General features: G+C 34.7%; 1 protein-coding gene across 3 annotated transcripts in view; it reads left to right on the forward strand.

The window, feature by feature from the left end:
- The window catches only part of DOCK9 (dedicator of cytokinesis 9), a 71,033-nt gene that overhangs the window by 22,108 nt on the left and 29,351 nt on the right, over window positions 1-19,574 (forward strand). For all 3 annotated transcript variants that reach the window (XM_071549014.1, XM_071549021.1, XM_071549031.1), the window contains exons 11-31: window positions 4-126; window positions 1,865-1,944; window positions 2,030-2,217; window positions 2,341-2,406; window positions 2,967-3,059; window positions 3,315-3,438; window positions 3,814-3,935; window positions 5,284-5,370; window positions 5,985-6,074; window positions 6,424-6,539; window positions 6,673-6,742; window positions 6,882-7,007; window positions 7,137-7,208; window positions 8,895-9,041; window positions 9,737-9,820; window positions 10,443-10,554; window positions 13,421-13,599; window positions 14,350-14,466; window positions 15,177-15,297; window positions 16,127-16,260; window positions 19,426-19,540. In XM_071549014.1, the coding sequence (XP_071405115.1) occupies window positions 4-126; window positions 1,865-1,944; window positions 2,030-2,217; window positions 2,341-2,406; window positions 2,967-3,059; window positions 3,315-3,438; window positions 3,814-3,935; window positions 5,284-5,370; window positions 5,985-6,074; window positions 6,424-6,539; window positions 6,673-6,742; window positions 6,882-7,007; window positions 7,137-7,208; window positions 8,895-9,041; window positions 9,737-9,820; window positions 10,443-10,554; window positions 13,421-13,599; window positions 14,350-14,466; window positions 15,177-15,297; window positions 16,127-16,260; window positions 19,426-19,540 (2,366 nt within the window). The remainder of the gene's footprint in view (window positions 1-3; window positions 127-1,864; window positions 1,945-2,029; window positions 2,218-2,340; window positions 2,407-2,966; window positions 3,060-3,314; window positions 3,439-3,813; window positions 3,936-5,283; window positions 5,371-5,984; window positions 6,075-6,423; window positions 6,540-6,672; window positions 6,743-6,881; window positions 7,008-7,136; window positions 7,209-8,894; window positions 9,042-9,736; window positions 9,821-10,442; window positions 10,555-13,420; window positions 13,600-14,349; window positions 14,467-15,176; window positions 15,298-16,126; window positions 16,261-19,425; window positions 19,541-19,574) is intronic.

The following is a 19,574-nucleotide window of genomic DNA, read 5'->3' on the forward strand; positions in this document are numbered from 1 at the left end:
CAGGACACTGTTTAAAGATGCCTCAGGAACCCTGGACAAAAACGCAAGATTTTCTTCTCTCTTCAGACAAGACAGTAATAAACTCTCAAATGAAGACATGCTGAAATTGTTAGCAGATTTCAGGAAGTAAGGCTAATTTTTCCATTTAGAAAAACAAAACCAAACCAACCAAACACCCTAGCACTCCCCATTCCTCACCCTAAGCCCCACCATATTTTGTTCTGGTCTTGAACTGGAGCATCTAGTATTATGATGTATTTATTTATATGTCTTTAATTTCAAATACAGAAGCTGAATAAATATAATCAAGGCTTTTATGCAAGCTACAGATCTTTCCTTTGCAGAGTTTGGTTGTTACAAGCAGGACTGAAGTATTATGGCATGTAACATGCAGTCAGCATCATACTCTAAAGTAGTTCTGTGCTAAGAATTACACATGCTCTTCTGGTTGTCAAAGGAAAGCAAGTATGAGCATAAATCACCTGTTCACTGACCTTGGACAGAGCATGCCAGCTCTCAGGGAAAGGGATCCAAGTCAGTATCCAGGACACCTTCCTTGGGAGTACATCTGTCTCAGGATGCCTAAATAACAGACCATAGGTTATCTTTTTTTGCAAACTATTCTTAAAGACTTTATCAGTTTTTGTGCAAGGTCTAAGAATATACTATTGACAGGTGACCATATTCATGAAGTCTTTAATCTCCTTATTAAATAGGATGTTATTTGAAAATAATAGAGCAATCTTTGCTGCTTTGCAAAGAGGTTTCCACTTCTGTTACAGTACAGTTAGCTGGAATGTATTAGATTGAACAATCACTAAGTGCAAAAGGCTTGGGCTGTAGTTTATTTTGTTCTTGCTTACCAAAGTAATGCTTAGGTGATGAGGTTGGTAATAGATATTTTAATTCACTTTTAGCAAGTGGCTTCAAATTTCAGTGAAGTTTACATAGCATTGAAATTGTTGGGTGCCAATACTCCTTGCCAGAAACAGTATTAGTGGAATTGAAACTAATAGTAAATTAGCCTGCTATGTAATTTTACTTTGTGAATTAAGAAAATGCTTTTGGTTATTTAAGCATCCTGTTTATGGAATTTTGTACAGTATTTTGCAGGAATTACAGTAAGAAAGAGGTTGTGATGTCTGAGGCATAGCTGTTGGAATTAGAATCCAGACTCCAACCTGAAGCTGTTTGCTTCGCAGCATGGGATTGCATTTTGGGAAAATGTTGCATCCACTTGCTGTGCAATAATTTTTAAAAATCATGTTGCTGACTGTCTTAATAAAGGGTTCTGCATGGTTTTACCATGGAAAATACTTGTACTTCAAATCAAATTTCTGAATTAGTTATATGATAACATCTAAGACATTTCAAAGTTGGCTAGTTTTGCAGAGTTATTAGTCTAGAAAAAGGAGGAGATAGGAACTGGTTGATTTCTCTTCCCCCCAGTTTTACCCTAGTACCATGTATGCTTATCACTAGCCATTGAGATTTAAAATACTTACTTAGAGATCTCTTTCCTGCAAATGATAGCAAGTTATTACATGGCAAACTAAACCTATCTTTGTCCGTTTTTTTTCAGTTTGATTTAAAGAAGGAAGAAGTCATTGTGTTTTGTGACATTTTCCGCACATTTCCACATAAAGCCTTTGTTTTTTTCTTTCTGAGAATTTAAAGGAAAAGAAAAACATGAATGTAGGCAAAAAGCAACACCAGATCAGTCATCCACCCTCAAACCACCTTTCCTCTCATACTCCTATTTCAGGATATTACATTTGCCTCTATTTCCTATTATCTTTTTTTGCTGGCATCTGATTTGCATTTATGCCGACTTTGAGGGGTTGTTTTTTTTCCCTTCCTATAGACCTGAAAAGATGGCCAAACTTCCTGTTATTTTAGGAAATCTCGATGTTACAATTGATAATGTGTCACCAGATTTTCCAAGTAAGTATTAACAAACACTGTTAAATGAACCTTCAGGCTTTTTCCTCTTCAGTTTTTTTAAATTTTTTTTTTAATGAATTTTCAGATTATGTTAACTCATCATACATTCCCATGAAGCAGTTTGAAAGCAGTACCAAGACACTAACAACGTTTGAAATAGAGGAATTTGTTCCCTGTATACCAAAATACACTCAGCCTTTCACCATCTACAACAATCATCTTTATGTTTATCCAAAACACTTGAAATATGACAGTCAAAAGTCTTTTGCAAAGGTGAGTACAGGAAAACTGTACCTTCTTTCTCAGGTTTGGTCAAGATTGTTTATAACTGAGATTTATTTCTGTGATTATCCTTATGATTAATTGCAGGGTTTGTGTTTTTAAATATTACTTTAGGCTAGAAATATTGCAGTGTGCATTGAGTTCAAGGATTCTGATGAAGAGGATTCTTTGCCTTTAAAGGTTAGTCTTTTGATTTTTGCAACTGATAAAAGAAGGTAGTGAACAGAGAGCTGAGTAACACAGTAGTACTGGATTAATTGATCTAGTGTGGGATGGTGGCTTATGTCCTTTTGCATTTGTCATAGGAGTAACTTCTAGAAGGCTTGCTTGGTTTTGATATAAAAGATTATTAAAGAACCTGTAGAGCATTCCATTTCTTTGTATCAACAAAAATTCCAGGAATAAACTTGTTGCAGACAAGAGTGAGTTATGCCTACTCCACAGTAAGTTAAAAAAGAAAATTTTTAGATCAACTGGAGAGCGAAGCTCCATGTTTGTATATGATCTATCACAGTGTATAAAAGGTGCCTGGAAGGAAGAGAAGAATAGAGAAATGTATACACATCCTGAGGTGAAATGACAGTCAGCTCTACTGCACAGCATGTAACCCCCTGTCTGTGCAAAGGAAACAAGTTAAACACAAGTTAATATCTTTCAAATTCTGGGTGAAACGTTCTAAGCCAAGAGTGTGAAAAGGATCACAGGGTCTTCTGTTCTTTTTTCCTTTCTTCTGTTCTTAGTGTATCTACGGTAGGCCTGGTGGACCAGTATTTACTAGAAGTGCATTTGCTGCTGTTTTACATCACCACCAAAATCCAGAGTTTTATGATGAGGTAAGCTACCTTCATGTGGTAACTTCTACCAGGTTAGGTACTATGTAAGTTTCAAAAAATAGAAGAAAATTAATTAGAGGATTGCACCATCCTCGGTTAAATCAGATCTCCCTTTTCACTGTAAGTAAATTTGGGGGAGTTTTGTATGTGTGATTCTTGATCTTGCTTCAAATAACATATAAGCTGGAATTCCAACCAGTAACACATACCAGTGCTCTAGCTGAAAACTTCCACAGGCTCTTCTTTGCCTTTCAGATTAAAATAGAATTGCCCACTCAGTTACATGAAAAGCACCACTTGTTGTTCACCTTCTACCATGTCAGCTGTGATAGTTCAAGCAAGGGGAGTACAAAGAAGAAAGATGTTATTGAAACACAAGGTCTGTACACTAATGCTTTACTTTCAGTAACTACTGGGGAAATCTTTTGCAGTGTGCTTTTCTGGTAACCTGTGGCTTTTGTGATCTGTAATGCTTTCTATTACATTTTGCCAATTGAAAGGTTACATATTTCTTCGAATGTAAATGTTTCAAATGTTGGTTTATAATGTTCATCAAATGTATGGTGTTTTTCAAATTCAGTGGCAATTCATTTGCATTTTTAATAATTTGTAATTGAGTTCAAATAATTTAGTCTTTACAGTAACATTTTCTTGTTTATGAATTGCATATCGAAGTTATTCAGTAAGGCTTTTGTAAGGGTTTATGTTAAGTTTCATAACATACTTAAAATTACTTGCCTTTCATATTCCATAGTTGGGTATTCTTGGCTGCCTCTGATAAAAGATGGAAGAGTGGTCACCAATGAGCAACACATTCCAGTATCAGCAAATCTTCCATCGGGCTATCTTAGTTATCAAGAAGTGAGTGTTGGAAAGGTATGATATATAAAATTCCTTTAATCTTGCAAAAAAACATGTGGAGAGGAGGTTTGTTTGTAGGTCCCCACTTTGATGATAAGATTTAAGTAATTTTCTAGTAGAATTTATTTTCTTTTATAGTTCAAATCGAATGCTTTGATAAAGTTAGATATCTGACTAATAGGAAACAAACCCAAGAGAAATGGGAGATTAAAAAAAAATATTGGGCAGGTTGATTCACATTCCTGTAAAAGTCAGAAAGTTATTACGTACTTATATTTGTTACTATTTAGCTGATGTACTTAAGAAATGTTTAAGTTTCATTTTGTGTAGTAGTAATTAACTGTAAGTTACAGTAATTTTAAACATATAAAACTGTTTTGAGTTTATGAAGGTATGCAAATAATCTGAAGTCCTTTACTAAATTTTTTTTAGCATTTCATGCTGTCTCCTTTCAGTAAGTCCTTTATTCCTGAAAAAGTCTTATTCTCCCATCTTGATTTTTGTGATCTTTATACTTCACTAGTAAAATTTATGGTTGTATTTTTCAAAGCAGAAAGCTTGCATAATTATAGTAATAAAAATGATTCCAAGGAGGATGCAAAATGAAAATGTGATAGGGGATTTGACAAAGAGATTAAAATGCAGAGACAAAATTGACTAATTTTGGAGGAAGAGATCTAAAATCAACAGCAAGAGGTGCTGCTCTCTTCCTGTTCTACCACCTGTTCTTTTTTAAACTCTGCTGTAAGCTTTCCAACCATCGTCTCCTTCATATCTTTCATCTTTTCACATTATAGGTGTATTCTTTAAGCTTCTACTGTTTGTCTCTGCTCATGCCCATGGGTGGAAGGTTAGGACTAATATGACTAATTGTAGATCTAGCAGTAAAATCTCTCCCTAACTGGTTGGCAGGGTGAGCATTCCCATTCTCAGTTCTTTGGTAATGGGATGGGAAGGAAGCACTGGCTGTTACCTGTCAGTGACATATGTTAAGTTTTAAACTGTGAGTATATGTGGAAATTGTTATGTTATTTTTCTCAGAAAACTAATACATATTTCTCTCTAGTCAGAAGTTTCTTTGCAGTTATAGGGGACATGTGAAATATATGGCTTTCAGAGAATGAATTTTGTTAGCCATTGAGGAAACTACTGTGGGACTTCTAAAAACATTTTAAGCTTCATAAATGCTTTTGGTAATATTGCCTGCATAATTTTCCTTTTTTATGACTGTATTCATTGCACACATTTCTTCAACCTGTTTTTTTTTCTTTCTAAAAAGAGTGTTAGTGGTACTATAAACTAATTGTTTTACTCCAATATACTGTTACATTATTTTACTTTTCCCCTTCATTTGTGCATGCAGCATTCTGGTCCTGAAATTAAATGGGTAGATGGAGGCAAACAACTGTTAAAAATATCCACTCATCTCGTGTCAACTGTGTATACGCAGGTGAGTTATAAAACAAATTAAATTAAAGAAAGTTTTCAGAATAATGCATATTTATTTTATGTATTTACAATATTTAGAAAGATTCTTAAACTCAGTATGGTCATTTCGTACTTTTTTATCTCTTGGATGTTTCTTTTGGGATCTTTCTTTTACATTAGCTGTGGAAAAAACAGAAGATCTTAAATAGAAGCTATTCAAAATATGAGCCATTTGTTTCTGCTGCCATCAGATAGATGAGAGGTCATAGTTTTCTGAAAGCTATTTACTGGCATGTCTACAATGCTGTCATATCTGCTCATTAAAAATATATTATGATCAGTTGGGATAATTAAGTATGCTGTTTTCTGCATGTCAGTTGGAAGCAAATATAGGTGGCATTTTGTATGATGGATATTCAAGAAACACTAGAAATTTCATATGTAGGTTAAAAAATGTCAATATTACATTGGTCTAAATAGGTTTTTGGTGTAGTGCACTTCAATTATTTTTGAAAATTGAATCTATGGACAAAGATACGGATTTCTACATATAAACATGTTTAATATGTTCTGTTTTGAATTACGGATTGTAATATTAGACATGGTTTAATTTGTTGTTCTTTTTGTCTCTAACAGGATCAGCACTTGCATAATTTTTTTCAGTACTGTCAGAAAACAGAATCTGGAGCTCGTGCACTGGGAACTGATCTTGTAAAATATCTTAAGGTATAAAATGGCAGTGAATAACAGAATATGTTATTTATTTATGCTTTTCCTTTAAACATTACCTAGTATGCATTTCAACAGAGAAGTACAATAAGTACTTCTAAAATACTGTTAATAAAATCTGATTTTTATCCCTAATTTATCTTAATGCAGAAAACATTTGCCAAATATTTATTATTTGGAATATATTCTCAATTGCTTTATGTGCAGTATTTCTGGTAATTAACACCAAGTTGTGCAAGCGCTGTTTATTTTTGGAAACAGACTTGCCATAAATGTTATTGTTTCAGAACTTGTGATTTAAATATCTTTGTTTCAAAGGAGTAACAGAATTACTACTTGCTTTTAGAGCCTTCATGCTATGGAAGGCCATGTGATGATAGCTTTCCTGCCAACTGTTCTAAACCAGCTGTTCAGAGTTCTCACCAGAGCAACTCAAGAGGAAGTTGCAGTCAATGTGACAAGGTAAAGAATTTTAAGTTCTTCACAGAGTTCAAGTGATGACTAGGTTATCACAGAAATCTGTAACTTAGCAGCATTTTTGCTGTTGCAATCAGAGCTTTCTTTATAGGCTTACTTGTTTTTGACTTCTGTTTAGGGTTATTATCCATATTGTTGCTCAGTGTCATGAAGAAAGCTTAGATAGCTACCTGAGATCCTATGTCAAGGTAGGTAAAAGTAAATGGAATGTTTCCTTTTTTCATTTCCCTGAGAAAGAGTATATTTAATTTTAGTTGCATCTATTTAATTTCAATTCTTTCATCTTACATCATAATTTCTTATTAAATTCTGGTTTTCCTCCTCAAGTACGCCTATAAAGCAGAACCCTATGTTGCTTCTGAATATAAGACAGTACATGAAGAATTGACAAAATCCATGACAACAATTTTGAAGCCATCTGCTGACTTTCTTACAAGCAACAAGCTACTTAAGGTAAGTATTGAACTGTAGTGCTTACTTTATGTTCTTATCTGGTCATAACTGAAGAATAGGAACTAATTGTATTGAAATAGTGGTTGAACTCATGTGGCAATTTTACAGAATGTTTTCTTTTCTCTGCAGTATTCATGGTTTTTCTTTGAAGTTCTGATAAAATCAATGGCTCAGCATTTGATAGAAAACTCTAAAGTGAAGGTATGTCAACTTACACATAAATTGTTCTTCTAAAGAGGATTTATATTGCTTCTTCAATAACACATTTTTATTGCATGTTAGAAGAAACATACGTCTTTTGATTTATAAATAGTAACTTTATTTGTAAGAAAGGGAGAGAAAAAAGAAAACCACAGGAGGAATCAGTTGAAATATTACATTGAAAAAACTACAAGGCTAGATTCAACATTAGTATAAAAGAACAGAGATCTCCTATAATCCGTACAGTACACCATGGTACAATGAAGCTGGAAGCAATAGATAACACTGTGGACTTGTAATGTGAAAAAGAAAGCAGCAAAACTATAGTTTCTAGTTTGCAAGTATTCTCACTCTTGAACGTTGCTTCTTGATTTACAAGCCCCCTAAATATTAAATAAATTATTTTGCTAACTTTTTTCCTGTCTTACTAGGTAAAGTAATAAATGCAACATGTATTCAGATATTTCCTGCTTATTAGATCTGATAAAAAGATGCATTTCTATATTTAGCGAGATCATTTCTATAACAAGAGTGTTTCTAGAAAATGTTTATTCACTCTCCAAGAAAGACTGAGCTACAGGAGCCTTGTAGGACGCTGGCATAACCACCAACAGAATTTATTTTTATTTCTTATTTCATGAATGAGTGCTGTTCATATTTATAAAGGGATCTTTTTCAACCTTAATATCTGTTCTCAATTTTTTTGAAAACTAAAGCTAGAGCTTTGGAAGACAGTTTAAACACAAAGGGAGCAAATTGTGTAATCATTGATTTATGCAGAGCCTTGACCATGACTTGTTCTGTCTAGGAATGTTGCATTTAGTATAGTTCAAAAAACTATTTCAATAACAAAGCACTTAAACCATGTGGATGTTTTGATTTCAGTTTTCAACAGTTTTTCTCAGTGTCATCAGCCTCACACCTCCCATCATTAAGTCCCTTCAGACATAAGACAGAATCTTTAATAAGGGTTGTAAGATGTAGAGAAATAAGACACTGCAGTGCCAAATAGCTGAAGAGTGCTTACTGACTGATACTGGTCAGAATATCCAAAATCATCAATGATGATGATGATGAAATCTTTTAAGCTAATTGGCAAGCTACCTAAAAGCAAAGGGAAACAGTTGTGATAGTGGAAACTTAAAAACACAGAGTAAGATTCTGAAGCCTCAGCTTTTGAAGTCAATGAGGAGGAAAAGAAAGAAAGAAGCATGGAGGACAATTTCCTCAGTGGAAAATGGGAAAGGAATTATTATCAAGATGGTTGCAGAACAACAAAAAATGTGGTTTTTTACAAGACAGAAAAGACAGTCTGATAATGCAGTTCCTATGTGTGAACCAGCTGGTGTCTGCTTTGGAAAAGAAGATGGATAAAATTAAAGGATTGCCCCTTATTCTAATCTTCTGTTGTCAAGTTTATTGCATTAAAATATTAATGCATTGTACTTAGAAGCTTTTGTACATGTGTTTTTGTCATGGAAGACTGCCTTACTTGCACCTCAATAAAAATGTTAGTGGATGTTCTAATAATTTATTTTAAACAAGTGCTCTTTCACAAGTTGGAAAATTTGAAACCTTTGTTTTCTCTCTCCTTGTCAGGTTATCTATATCTTATCAAAAGTAAATTTTCAGATGTATTTTAGTTTTATAAACAGTATTTAATACTGTATCTGGAATTCTTTCTAGCTGTTGCGAAACCAGAGATTTCCTGCTTCCTTTCATCATGCAGTTGAAACAGTAGTTAACATGCTAATGCCACACATCACTCAGAAGTACAGAGACAATCCAGAGGCTTCAAAAAATGCAAACCATAGCCTTGCTGCCTTTATAAAAGTAGGTATACAAGAAACTTGGACTCTCTGCTTATTCTTTCAATAATAGTGCTTCATGGATTTTAAAGAATCTTAAAGCTGATTCATATAAAGCTGAATATGCATAATTCCTTTTAAATACAATTTTATGTCCAAGTTACAGTGCATTGAAGTATAATTTGCATCTTCTGAATCAAGAAGACATCTGTTCAGAAATTTGTTAATTTTAAAAATTAATTTATATTTTTTCCAAATGTATTTTGATTTTTCTTATTTTTTTCTTTTAGAAGTTTGTCTGGGTTACCCTTCTAATCCTGTGAAAGTTTTGACTAGGGCTTTATTTGCATGCCTTTTATGTAGACAGACTTTCAGTGTCTTTCATTTTTCAGCCACTAAGATCTAGAAGGGAATGAAAAAGAATGGGAAATAAAATGGTAAATAAAACTCCTAGTGGAATATTATTTTCATTTGTATCAAAATATATTTCTTTTCAAACTGCTTTTTATTTGTGATTTGTTCAAGTTCTGCACTGTAAGGGAAAATTTGTTATTCATATATGGACACATGTTTAGTTTGCTTGTTCTATTGGTTTTTATATTCAAACTGAAATATCAATAATGTGTTTGGAAAATAAACTTACTAAATACAGAAATATAATTACTGAACACTAAGACAGTACTAAAACAATTCTATCTTGGTTTTATTTGTTTTCCTCAGAGGTGTTTCACATTTATGGATAGAGGCTTTGTTTTCAAGCAAATCAATAACTACATCAGCTGCTTTGCCCCAGGAGATCCAAAGGTACACATTGTTTTTAAACAAACTATTTTTAAGACTTGTCTCTTCTTAGTGGATTGAGTCCTACATTAAGCCTTTTCCCCATTTACATTAGAAGCCCCTTCTCTGTGCCTAGAACATTTCTTTTTCCATCAAACCACTTCTTCATATTTTTTGTTTCCCATCTTCAGGTGCAATTTTACCACTCCGGAGCATGTGTATCGCAAAAGTGATGGGTCATGGGGGGGCAACACGAAGCAGAAATTTTAAGCATGAGTGTGAGAAGTCTAAAGTTGGAAGAGCTGATGTTTGATAAGTGCTTTCACTGCTGCACTTGCTGGAGTGGTGAAAGCATGTATCAGATGCCCAGAGAATTTCTGCTATGGGTCCAAACTTTTCGTAAATCAATACATAATCTGGTAGTAAACTTTGGACAATGGGAACAGTAAATGGAATTATATCCAGTTGTTAAGTATGAATCATGCTGGGTTTATTTTATGCTGACATGTGGAACTTTGACAGGACTATGTCCATCATAGTGCAAGACTGTCATAAATGATCTTTTTGTGTTAGAAAGCTGTTTTTAATGTGTTACACAAATCATTGTATCAGTTGTTTAATTTATACTTTAAAATTATTTTTGCAGACTCTTTTTGAATTCAAATTTGAATTTCTTCGTGTAGTCTGTAATCATGAGCACTACATACCTTTGAATCTACCAATGCCATTTGGAAAAGGCAGAGTTCAGAGATACCAAGGTAAATTCTTCCAAAGTACTGTGTGTACTATTTTTTCTAATGTTACCTTTTCATTATTAGATGTGGACACTGCATAATTTCAGGTCTATGAGACACTGGAAAGCTTGAAAATGTTAAATAGAAGTCTAAAGTTGTAATATTTTCATTTAAAGGAAGTGTTTAGGTAGCAGAGTAATATATCTGAGGCATCTAGTCTTTGAAGACATGATAAATTACCTTCTTGACTCCTCCTGCCTTCCCTGCTGTATTTGCTTTTTTGTTTTTTATGAGTTAGCTTTTAATTCACTGGTTGTGAACATCTGCAACATTCCTGTAGGAAGGTGCACAGTGTGAGACTTGGTGTACTTTTTACTTTTTTTAATATATCCATTCAGGTTAAAAGGGACTTGAGCAGGTCTGTAGCCCAACCTCCTGCCCTGATCGTGTCAGGCCTTCCCTTCTCTAGATAGAGCAAGCTCAGTTCCCTCAATTTCTTCTGACAGGACATGTGCTCCAGCCTTTTAAGTACCTTGGTCATCCTTCACTGAACTTAAGCAAGAACCTTCTCATACTAGGAGGCCCAAATACTACACACAATTTTAGAGATATGTCCAGTCAATGCCTGGTAAAGAGGAGTAAACACTTCCCTCGATGTACTGGCTATGACCCTGTATGCTGTTAGCCTTCCTTGTTGCCAGGATGCCATGCTAAATCCTGTTGAAACTGCTGTCTACCTCGACCTCTAAGTATTTTTCAGGAGAGCTGCTCCCAAGCTGGTTATTCCACAGCTGCTACCATTGCTGGAAGTTTGTCCATCCCAGGAGCAGAATTTTACATTTGTCATTGAATTTAATTGCTATTTCTGTAGGATCTAGATTGAGCATATGGACTGTACCCCATCCTCAAGCTTGATGAGGGTGCACTCCATCTCCTCTCTCAGGTCATTGGTGGAGTAGGATTAAGTAGGATAAACTCTGGGAAACTCCTTGTTGCTGGTCTCCAAGTAGAGTACAAACAGTTAACCACAAACCAATGATCCATGCGTTTTTTTTCCACATTTAGGTGTCTATTCACCTAGACAGTAATGTCTCAGTTTTGAAACAATGACCACGTGGACATCTGCTATTCTCCCCTTCAAGCAGACAGGTTTACTGGTCTTAAAAAAATTATTCACCCTGGGTCAATTTATTTTGGTCATTCCCAGTCACACTCTTCTTTCTGTGATAAAAAATTATTTCCAAGAAGACTTGTTCTGTAACTTTTTCAAGGACCAAAGAGAGGTCTGTAGTTCCTGTTTGTGCCCTGTTCTGGAAGATGTGTGTAATGTCTAGCTTTAGTCATGGCAAGGTCACAGTTATGGGAGACCCCTGATCACCCTGCCTTAACAAAGGGGATGATGAGTGATCTTCCAATTGTATTAACTCTCTTAGCATCTTATCTTGTGGTGTGAGACTGAAGGTCTCTCAGAAGATCCTTGACCTGATCCTCATCCACTGGTCCATAATTGTCTTTCTTGAAGGTAGTCTCTAGACTGTTAAGACCTGGGAATCATGGCAGTGAAGGATAAGGTAACAAAGGTATGGAGTACTTCAGCCTTACCCAAGTCCACTGTCTCTAAAGCACAGTCCCCATTTAGCAAACATATTTTCCTTATTCAAGTTCTTAATGCTAATGTAATGGTAAAATTTCTTCCTGTTTCTGTTGATGTCCATTACCAGTTTCAGCTGTAGTGAGCTTTGTCTTTCTTGGCAGTTTCCCTACATATTTGATCAATGCTTCTATTTTCCCTTTTGAAGCTTGTTCTCACTTCCACCTTGTGGTTTTTTGGTGGGTTTTTTTGCGTTGGAACTCAGTCATGAGAATCCTGTGTAGCCCTGCTGGGTTCCTGGTATATCCAAAACAAGTCATATATTAGCTATTGCATTTGTAGCTGTGAAGACATTGATTTCTTTCAGGCATTGAACTGTAGCAGAAATCACTAAACAGAGGCAAGGAAGATGCTTTTACAAGTAATAAGTAAACCTGCCTAACATATTTTTGTAGATAAGGTAATTTTTTAATGAAATATTTATTCAGTAGACTTTGCTATGTTAGTAAAGTTGAGTATGACTAATTACCACTTTCATCATGGTCGAACAAGATAGAGCAAGACTTGGGAGTACAAGCTCCACAGTCGCTTAGAACCTTTTTCTGTTTGGGGTTTTTCATCCTTCAGGAGTGTCTTGGATAATAATACTGCATAAATATTTTCCCAGGAAAAAGACTATGAGTTGGCTTAGGGAACCCTAAGAAAATAGCAAAACTGGAGAAGATAGTGTTTCTGATTACACAATAAAGAACAGGGTAAAAATGCTGCTGCCTGAGTAGGAACTAGATGTTCAGCCAGCAAAGAAGACCTTTGTCAGGGGCGTTTCCTGCTCTGTTTTGTTGTTGTCAGGCAGAAGATATCTCAGGTGATGTGGTTGTCTCTGAAGTGAGTTATAAGAAGGCCTTTAGAAGTTACAAGAAGGCCTGGACTGTCTTAGCTATGTTTCTTTCTGACCTAATGGATTCCCTTACTGAGAGAGTTTTTGAAAAGTGAAAGTGCTTTGAGATTAGCATCTGTTTTTTGATGACTGTACCAAGAGATGGCAGTGAATATGAGAAACTCTTGGACACCTCCTCATTGGAAACTGTAAACACATACATTCTATTAAATGAGATCTTCAAGCTGAAGTTTCTCCTATACTCATGTATTCAGTACATAAATTAACTGGATTCTCTTATTACACTAAAAGTACTTCCAAGAGGGAGCAGTTGGACTTTGCAGGGTTTTACATTAGCCTTAAGTTAAATGATAAATTTAAATAAAGCCATTCCTTACATGGAACTTTTACTTTACTTCCAGACCTTCACCTGGACTATTCAATAACTGATGAATTCTGTAAAAATCACTTCTTAGTTGGGCTGCTTCTAAGGGAGGTGGGCAATGCCTTACAAGAGTTCAGAGATGTGCGGCAGATTGCTATCAGTGTGCTGAAGAATTTGATGATAAAACATTCTTTTGATGACAGATATGCTTCCAGGGTAAGTGTATTGCTATATTAGTAGTACAAAATAGTAAAGATTAAGTGTGCACGCGTACGGAAAGTTTTTCATTCACAAGGGAAACCCCTGTTAATTTACAGCAAAACTATTTCTACTCAGGTTATGATGTAAATGGTATCAACCTGCAAATTGCATCTTTTTACCAAATGAAATGACGAAGCACCTTTTAATATGTGTGGTTTTGCGTTGGATTTGCTGTTCTTAAAGTACTCATTTTTACAAGCATGTTTTAAGCTCTTCTTTTCATTAAACATTAGCTCTTGGTATTTGACATCTGTCCTTCCATCATCTCATTATTTGTAAAATAAACATAAGAAAGCTACAAGTCATGGTGGTAAATTCTGAGTGAATTTTAATTTTCTGACTTCTTTTAATATCAGCTATGTTTGGAGAAGCCATGAAATAATAATGAAATGTATAATTAATTTATCAGCCTATCATAATATTAATTTCTTTGGTTAGACTTAGCTGAAATTACATTAATTTCAGAGTTTTTCTGCATTATTTTGAAACAGTAAATAAAATTTACTGACTTTTTGTAAATTGGAATGAAATACAGTGATGATCAGTGTTTTTACCATTTATGAACCTATGAATTGTGGGCTCAGCTTGCCAAATACTTACTAAATGCTCTTTTCTTTTGTAATGTAGGAGTGAATAGATTAAAACTAATTGGTGATTGAAAATTAAAACTGTAATTTTTTTAATGAACTGTTAAACTCTCTTTAGGGCCATCAAGCAAGATTAGCCACGATGTATTTACCGCTCTTTGGACTACTCATAGAAAATGTTCAGCGAATCAACGTTAAAGATGTGTCTCCATTTCCTGTTAACCCTTCCAGCAATGTGAGTGACCATTCCTATTTGATATTCTGAATTATTTTTATCATAATTTAATGGTAGCATGTATATGAAGCACTGAATACTCCTGGCAAAGACTTTCATAAGCTTCGAAATTCTGCAATTTTGCAATTCAGTCCAACACTGAAAACAAATGGATCACAAAAAAATGGTTAATTTTCTAGAAATTAGAGAAGAATTTAACTTTAAAGGAGTGTGCTTTCAGAAGACTTGTAGTGTAAGAGGGCTACAGGAGAATTAATTAAAATGGAATTTGTGAAGGGTATATACTGATATATCATGGTTGCATACGATTACTGAATCTAAGATTAAATTATTCATGTATTTTACTTTTGTTCATATCTTGCTGTGTTCCATTTGGTATTAAGAAAAAATTTCCAAAACTCTTCCAACAGGAGAAATATTTGAGTGAAATAAAAGTAAATTGAGTATTTTTGAAATATCTGGTTTATTGTGTTTAAAAGTGAATGGAATACTAATTTCTTCAATGTTTCATTAAATTTTAGGTATCTGAAGGTTTAGGCTATCCCAAACTTGTGCAAATTGCTGAATATCTTACTGCATTCTTCTGTGCATGTTTAATAGAAATTAAAATTCAAGGAAGAAATACATAGCAATTACTCCATAAGATGTGTTGTATCCACTATGTCTATAATGTAGGAAAATAATCACATTTTCCTTTCTTTTCCAAACAGAGTGCAAAGGATGATGCACAGATCTTGCCAACTGCAAGTCAGTTAGTGACACCACAAAAATCAGGAAACACACTGGATAACAATCTTCCGAAAGATCTGTTTGGTGTTATCTCTGGCATTGGTAAGCACTTGAAAATATAATAATAAAGGAACTGTTTTCCTTTTTCATTAGTTATCAGAAATACATATTCTGTGTCCGACTTTGGTTGCTTTCTGCACGTTTACTTTGAATGCTACTGCTACTTTCATTAGCAGAACCTAATGGAGTCAGCTGTTTAGTGTGGGTTAGATTTCAGCCTGTACATGACATCTTGTCATTTGGGGTCTTTTTGGGTTTGCTCTTCTACATGAAACTAAGGCTTTTTCTGGATTGGGGCTGCTTTTATCCCCCTCTCAAAGGTGATAGTTGTTTTCTTTCTGCAGAGAAACAGGAGACAAGACTAGCCTTAGTTACTTATGGCAAGAGTGCCATAATCTGCAATTTTGCATATGATATTAGTGATCACCATTAAGCAGTGGTTGTGTTTATCCATCTGGGCCTCTTATCTGTCTTCTTAATGTTCTTTTCTATTTGTTGTCTGCTGTAAGTAGCTGTGTTGCTTACTAGTCAATTAAACAAAAAAAGAGTTGAAAAATGGGGAAGGGGAGTTTTTAAAATAGATTTCATGGAAGCGTGTAGGTATGGCTATATATGGTTTTTACACATGTGCATGTGGTACATAAATCTGTGTGTATGTGTGTACATGTATAATTTTCTGAAACTCAGAAATAAATTTGTCTTCATTAAAAGTAACTAAATGGTATTAATTATTTGCTTTCTTAAGAAATAGATACATATGTGGTGATTTTAAGTCTGACTAAACTTTGAAGTGACTTTAGTCAGTATATATATCATTTGAGATTTTTATATTCTTTGGGTTTGTAATTTGGTTTTTTGGTTTTTTTTTTAGCTTCCCCATACACCACATCAACTCCAAATGTTAATAGTGTGAGGAACGCTGACTCGAGAGGATCTCTCATAAGTACAGACTCGGGAAACAGTCTCCCAGAAAGACAGAGTGACAAGAGCAATTCTCTTGACAAGGTAAAAAAACCAAACCAAAATAAAACCCTGAAAGTGTATTCCTAAAATTTTGTCCTGATTCTCGTAAGAGTTAACTTATCTGATCTCTGTTATGAATGGGCTTTCTAGAATAACTTTAGAGCAGCATTTTATATAAGGGGTTTTTTTGGAAAATAATTATCTTGTAAACTCCTTTTGCATTGCATTTTTGAGGCTGTTTTGCAGAAAATAGAAACAGATTTTCAGTGTAGAGAGATAGTCAATCAGTTGTTTCCTTTGCTTGAGAAAGGCACTAGATAAAGTGTATTGAATTTCACTTGAGGGGACCGAATTCTAGTTAGGACAGCTTCTTTGATTTTGTGGAGACCATCACTCTGTTCTGTTCACAATATACTTAGCATTTTTAAAATGTTAAAGAAACAGCTGTTTTTTTCTCTGGGTGATTTCTTTTATATTAGTTTGACTTTTCCAAATCATTTCACTTTAAAGCTGTTACAAATTAGGAGCTCTGGCTGCAGTAGCTGTGAGGTATTCAGTCATGTCTTTCTAGAGTTTGTGTTGATACTTGATCACATTTAATTTTCTTAGATTTTGTTGTGCAAGTCACAACATGTTAACTTTTTCCCCTTGACTCTGACATGCCTTCGTGTGGCAGAGAGAGAAGCTTCTCAGAAGGCACTCTGCTCATGCTATACGCCCAAATGGAGAAGAAGAAGAAAATTCTCACCCTGCAAAGAAAAACCGTGTTACTATGGACTTTTCACTTCTGTCAATTCCAGCTTTGCCAGAGAAAATTTTGCATTCTACTTTGTCTCTTCAGTTACAAGAAGTATCTGGTTTTTGTGCTTGGTATAGTTAAGCTTCTGAGTGAAGTGTGTGGTCAGTAGTTTTGCCGCTTCTTTGCAACAGTTGAAACCCAAACCCAATATATTTGATTTACCCATGTAAAATACATTTCAATGTCAAACCTGGAGTAGTTCATGCACATGATTTAGTTTAAGTATAAAAATCCAATCAGTTTAAATATCTGCAGAATTTGAATATTGGGGTTCTTGACCAAGGTAATAAAGAAGTATCTTGCAGATACACTGTTGCTAAATGGCAATGCTGTCATCTATTACTTAGTTGTCATGTTGTTAACTACTAACGTGTGGTGTTTTTACCAAGTAAAAGGGTTTTCAAGGGAGTCAGCATCCTTTGAAAATTCTACTCTGGTCTGCCAGTTTAAGTAACACAGGATTTATGTTTTGCATGCTGTTAATATTTTCCCCAAGTAATACTTAATCCTGTCTTTTTATTGAGTTGCTTTCTGAACTTTCCTTCTAGTAGATTGGTTGTTCAGTGCATGTTATCTTCAAGTTTTTCCTCATTGCTTGATATCATTACCCTGAAGAGCCGTGTTTTTGTTCTAATTTTCTTTCAGAATAACCTGTAGCACTATGCTTGTGAAATCAGAATAGACTGGAAGTATATCAGTTTCTATATTAACATGTGCCTACTTCATAGGTTATTGGCATGATTTTAAATTAAGCTTCTGAGTAGCTATAGTCCTAGTTTTATCCATGTATGTGTTCAGCTATTTTAGTGGGAATATTGTCTAGTGCTCTGGACTGTTTCTGAAAGTCTAGGAAACACAAATTCTCTTTCTGCTTTGCCACCCATTGTCTCCTCTGTTATAGTGTCCATAAAGCTGTATAGTAGTACCTTGTTGTTCACCAGAGATATATCAAAGATAAACAGCTTTTGAAGTCTATAGAATCTGCAATAATCAGGCTTGTAGAAGTGTCCATTTCATCCTAAATTTCAGTAAGTTCTGGGTAGTATTCATTGTAGTTTCACATTCAGTTTCACTGTGCATTCATTCAATGACTAGTGCATGAGAGATCTACACAGATTGTTTTAGGACAGCAATTCTTTAATGCAACAGAATACATTAAAAGGCTCAGCAGTCAATGGATGTGATTGCTGTGAAATGTTCCTTCATGGATTTGCATGTGTCTTGCTTTCAGTGAGGAGTATTCCTGGAAGGGTTGTTCTATCCTTGAAGTACTGGCACTTCTTACCTTGGTATGGAAACCAAGTGCTTTTCTCCCTTGAGTCCACACTTGTATTTTTAATTTTGTTTCTAATTTTGATCTGAAGAGTTTCTTCTGACACTGGTATGCATCCTGAAAAAGGTCAAAAGTGATTCAACTGTAGAAACCAAAGAGCTGCACAGATCAATTATACCCAGACTGTTGGTTTTACAGAAAACTTATTAAATGTCTGGTTCATTTTCCATTTATGTAAGGGGCATATTGGATGTGATAATTAGGCACTTTAAAAGTGCATAATTTATACTTTTAATGAACACTTATATTAGCGTATCTCCAGAAGTTTCACACTGAGGATTTTGTAATGCTTGATTCTGTGGAAATTATTCTTTGGCTGATAAGTCTTTGCCAAAAGTTCAATTTCTCTATTTATAGAGTTTTATTTTTCCTTTTTTTATGGTACACATTTTGAAAGATCTAGAGGGGTTTTTTTTTGGACAGATGATAGTATTGAGCATTGCTGATAAACTTTCCACAAGTGCAGGAATTGTATTAATCAGATGAAGCAGGGAGAGGGTTTTAGTTTGGTTTGGGTTGGGTTTTTTGTTTGATTTTTTGGGGGAAGAAGGAAGGAGAGCAACAGCAAGTTACTTAGTAGAAGTTAATCTTCCAGAGTGCCTGTTATTGCCATTCGTGTATGTTTTCCTTCAGGTTCTTCTTACATCTAAATGGAAGGAGTTTTTTAGGCTTGTCGACAGGTCAGCCTAAAGGGTCTTCAAAAGCAAAGGAGCATATATGAATCACCTAACAGTAGTGTTTATTTTTTAAATATTTAATATAAGTAGCAGGGGCATAGTTGATTTCTACAGTGTCTGTGTATAATTAACTTGATTAATAATCACTGTTAGGTGACTTCTACTCCTTCTGGGGGAAAACATCACACAAAGAAGGAATTTAAATAAACAAAGGCAAAGAGGCTTAATTTGGTATACTTTGTGTGTCTAACGTGTGTTTTAGTGACCTGTCTACATGAAACATTTTTGTCTGCATTCTAAGATCCTTTTTCTGTTGCAGGTCTTAATAAAACAATTGAAAATGTTTTAGTTTATTATCAGTTTAAGAAATCTTCAGCCAAAATATGTTTTCCTTTCAGAACCAACAGAGCAGCACTTTAGGAAGTTCTGTTGTTCGATATGACAAACTTGACCAAGCAGAGATCAAAAGTCTGCTCATGTGTTTCCTTCATATTTTAAGAAGCATGTCAGACGGTAGGTAATTTCACCTGGTTTTTATAAATTCAGA

Source organism: Pithys albifrons, chromosome 1 (genome assembly GCF_047495875.1).
Source record: "Pithys albifrons albifrons isolate INPA30051 chromosome 1, PitAlb_v1, whole genome shotgun sequence".
NCBI classification, from domain to species: domain Eukaryota; kingdom Metazoa; phylum Chordata; class Aves; order Passeriformes; family Thamnophilidae; genus Pithys; species Pithys albifrons.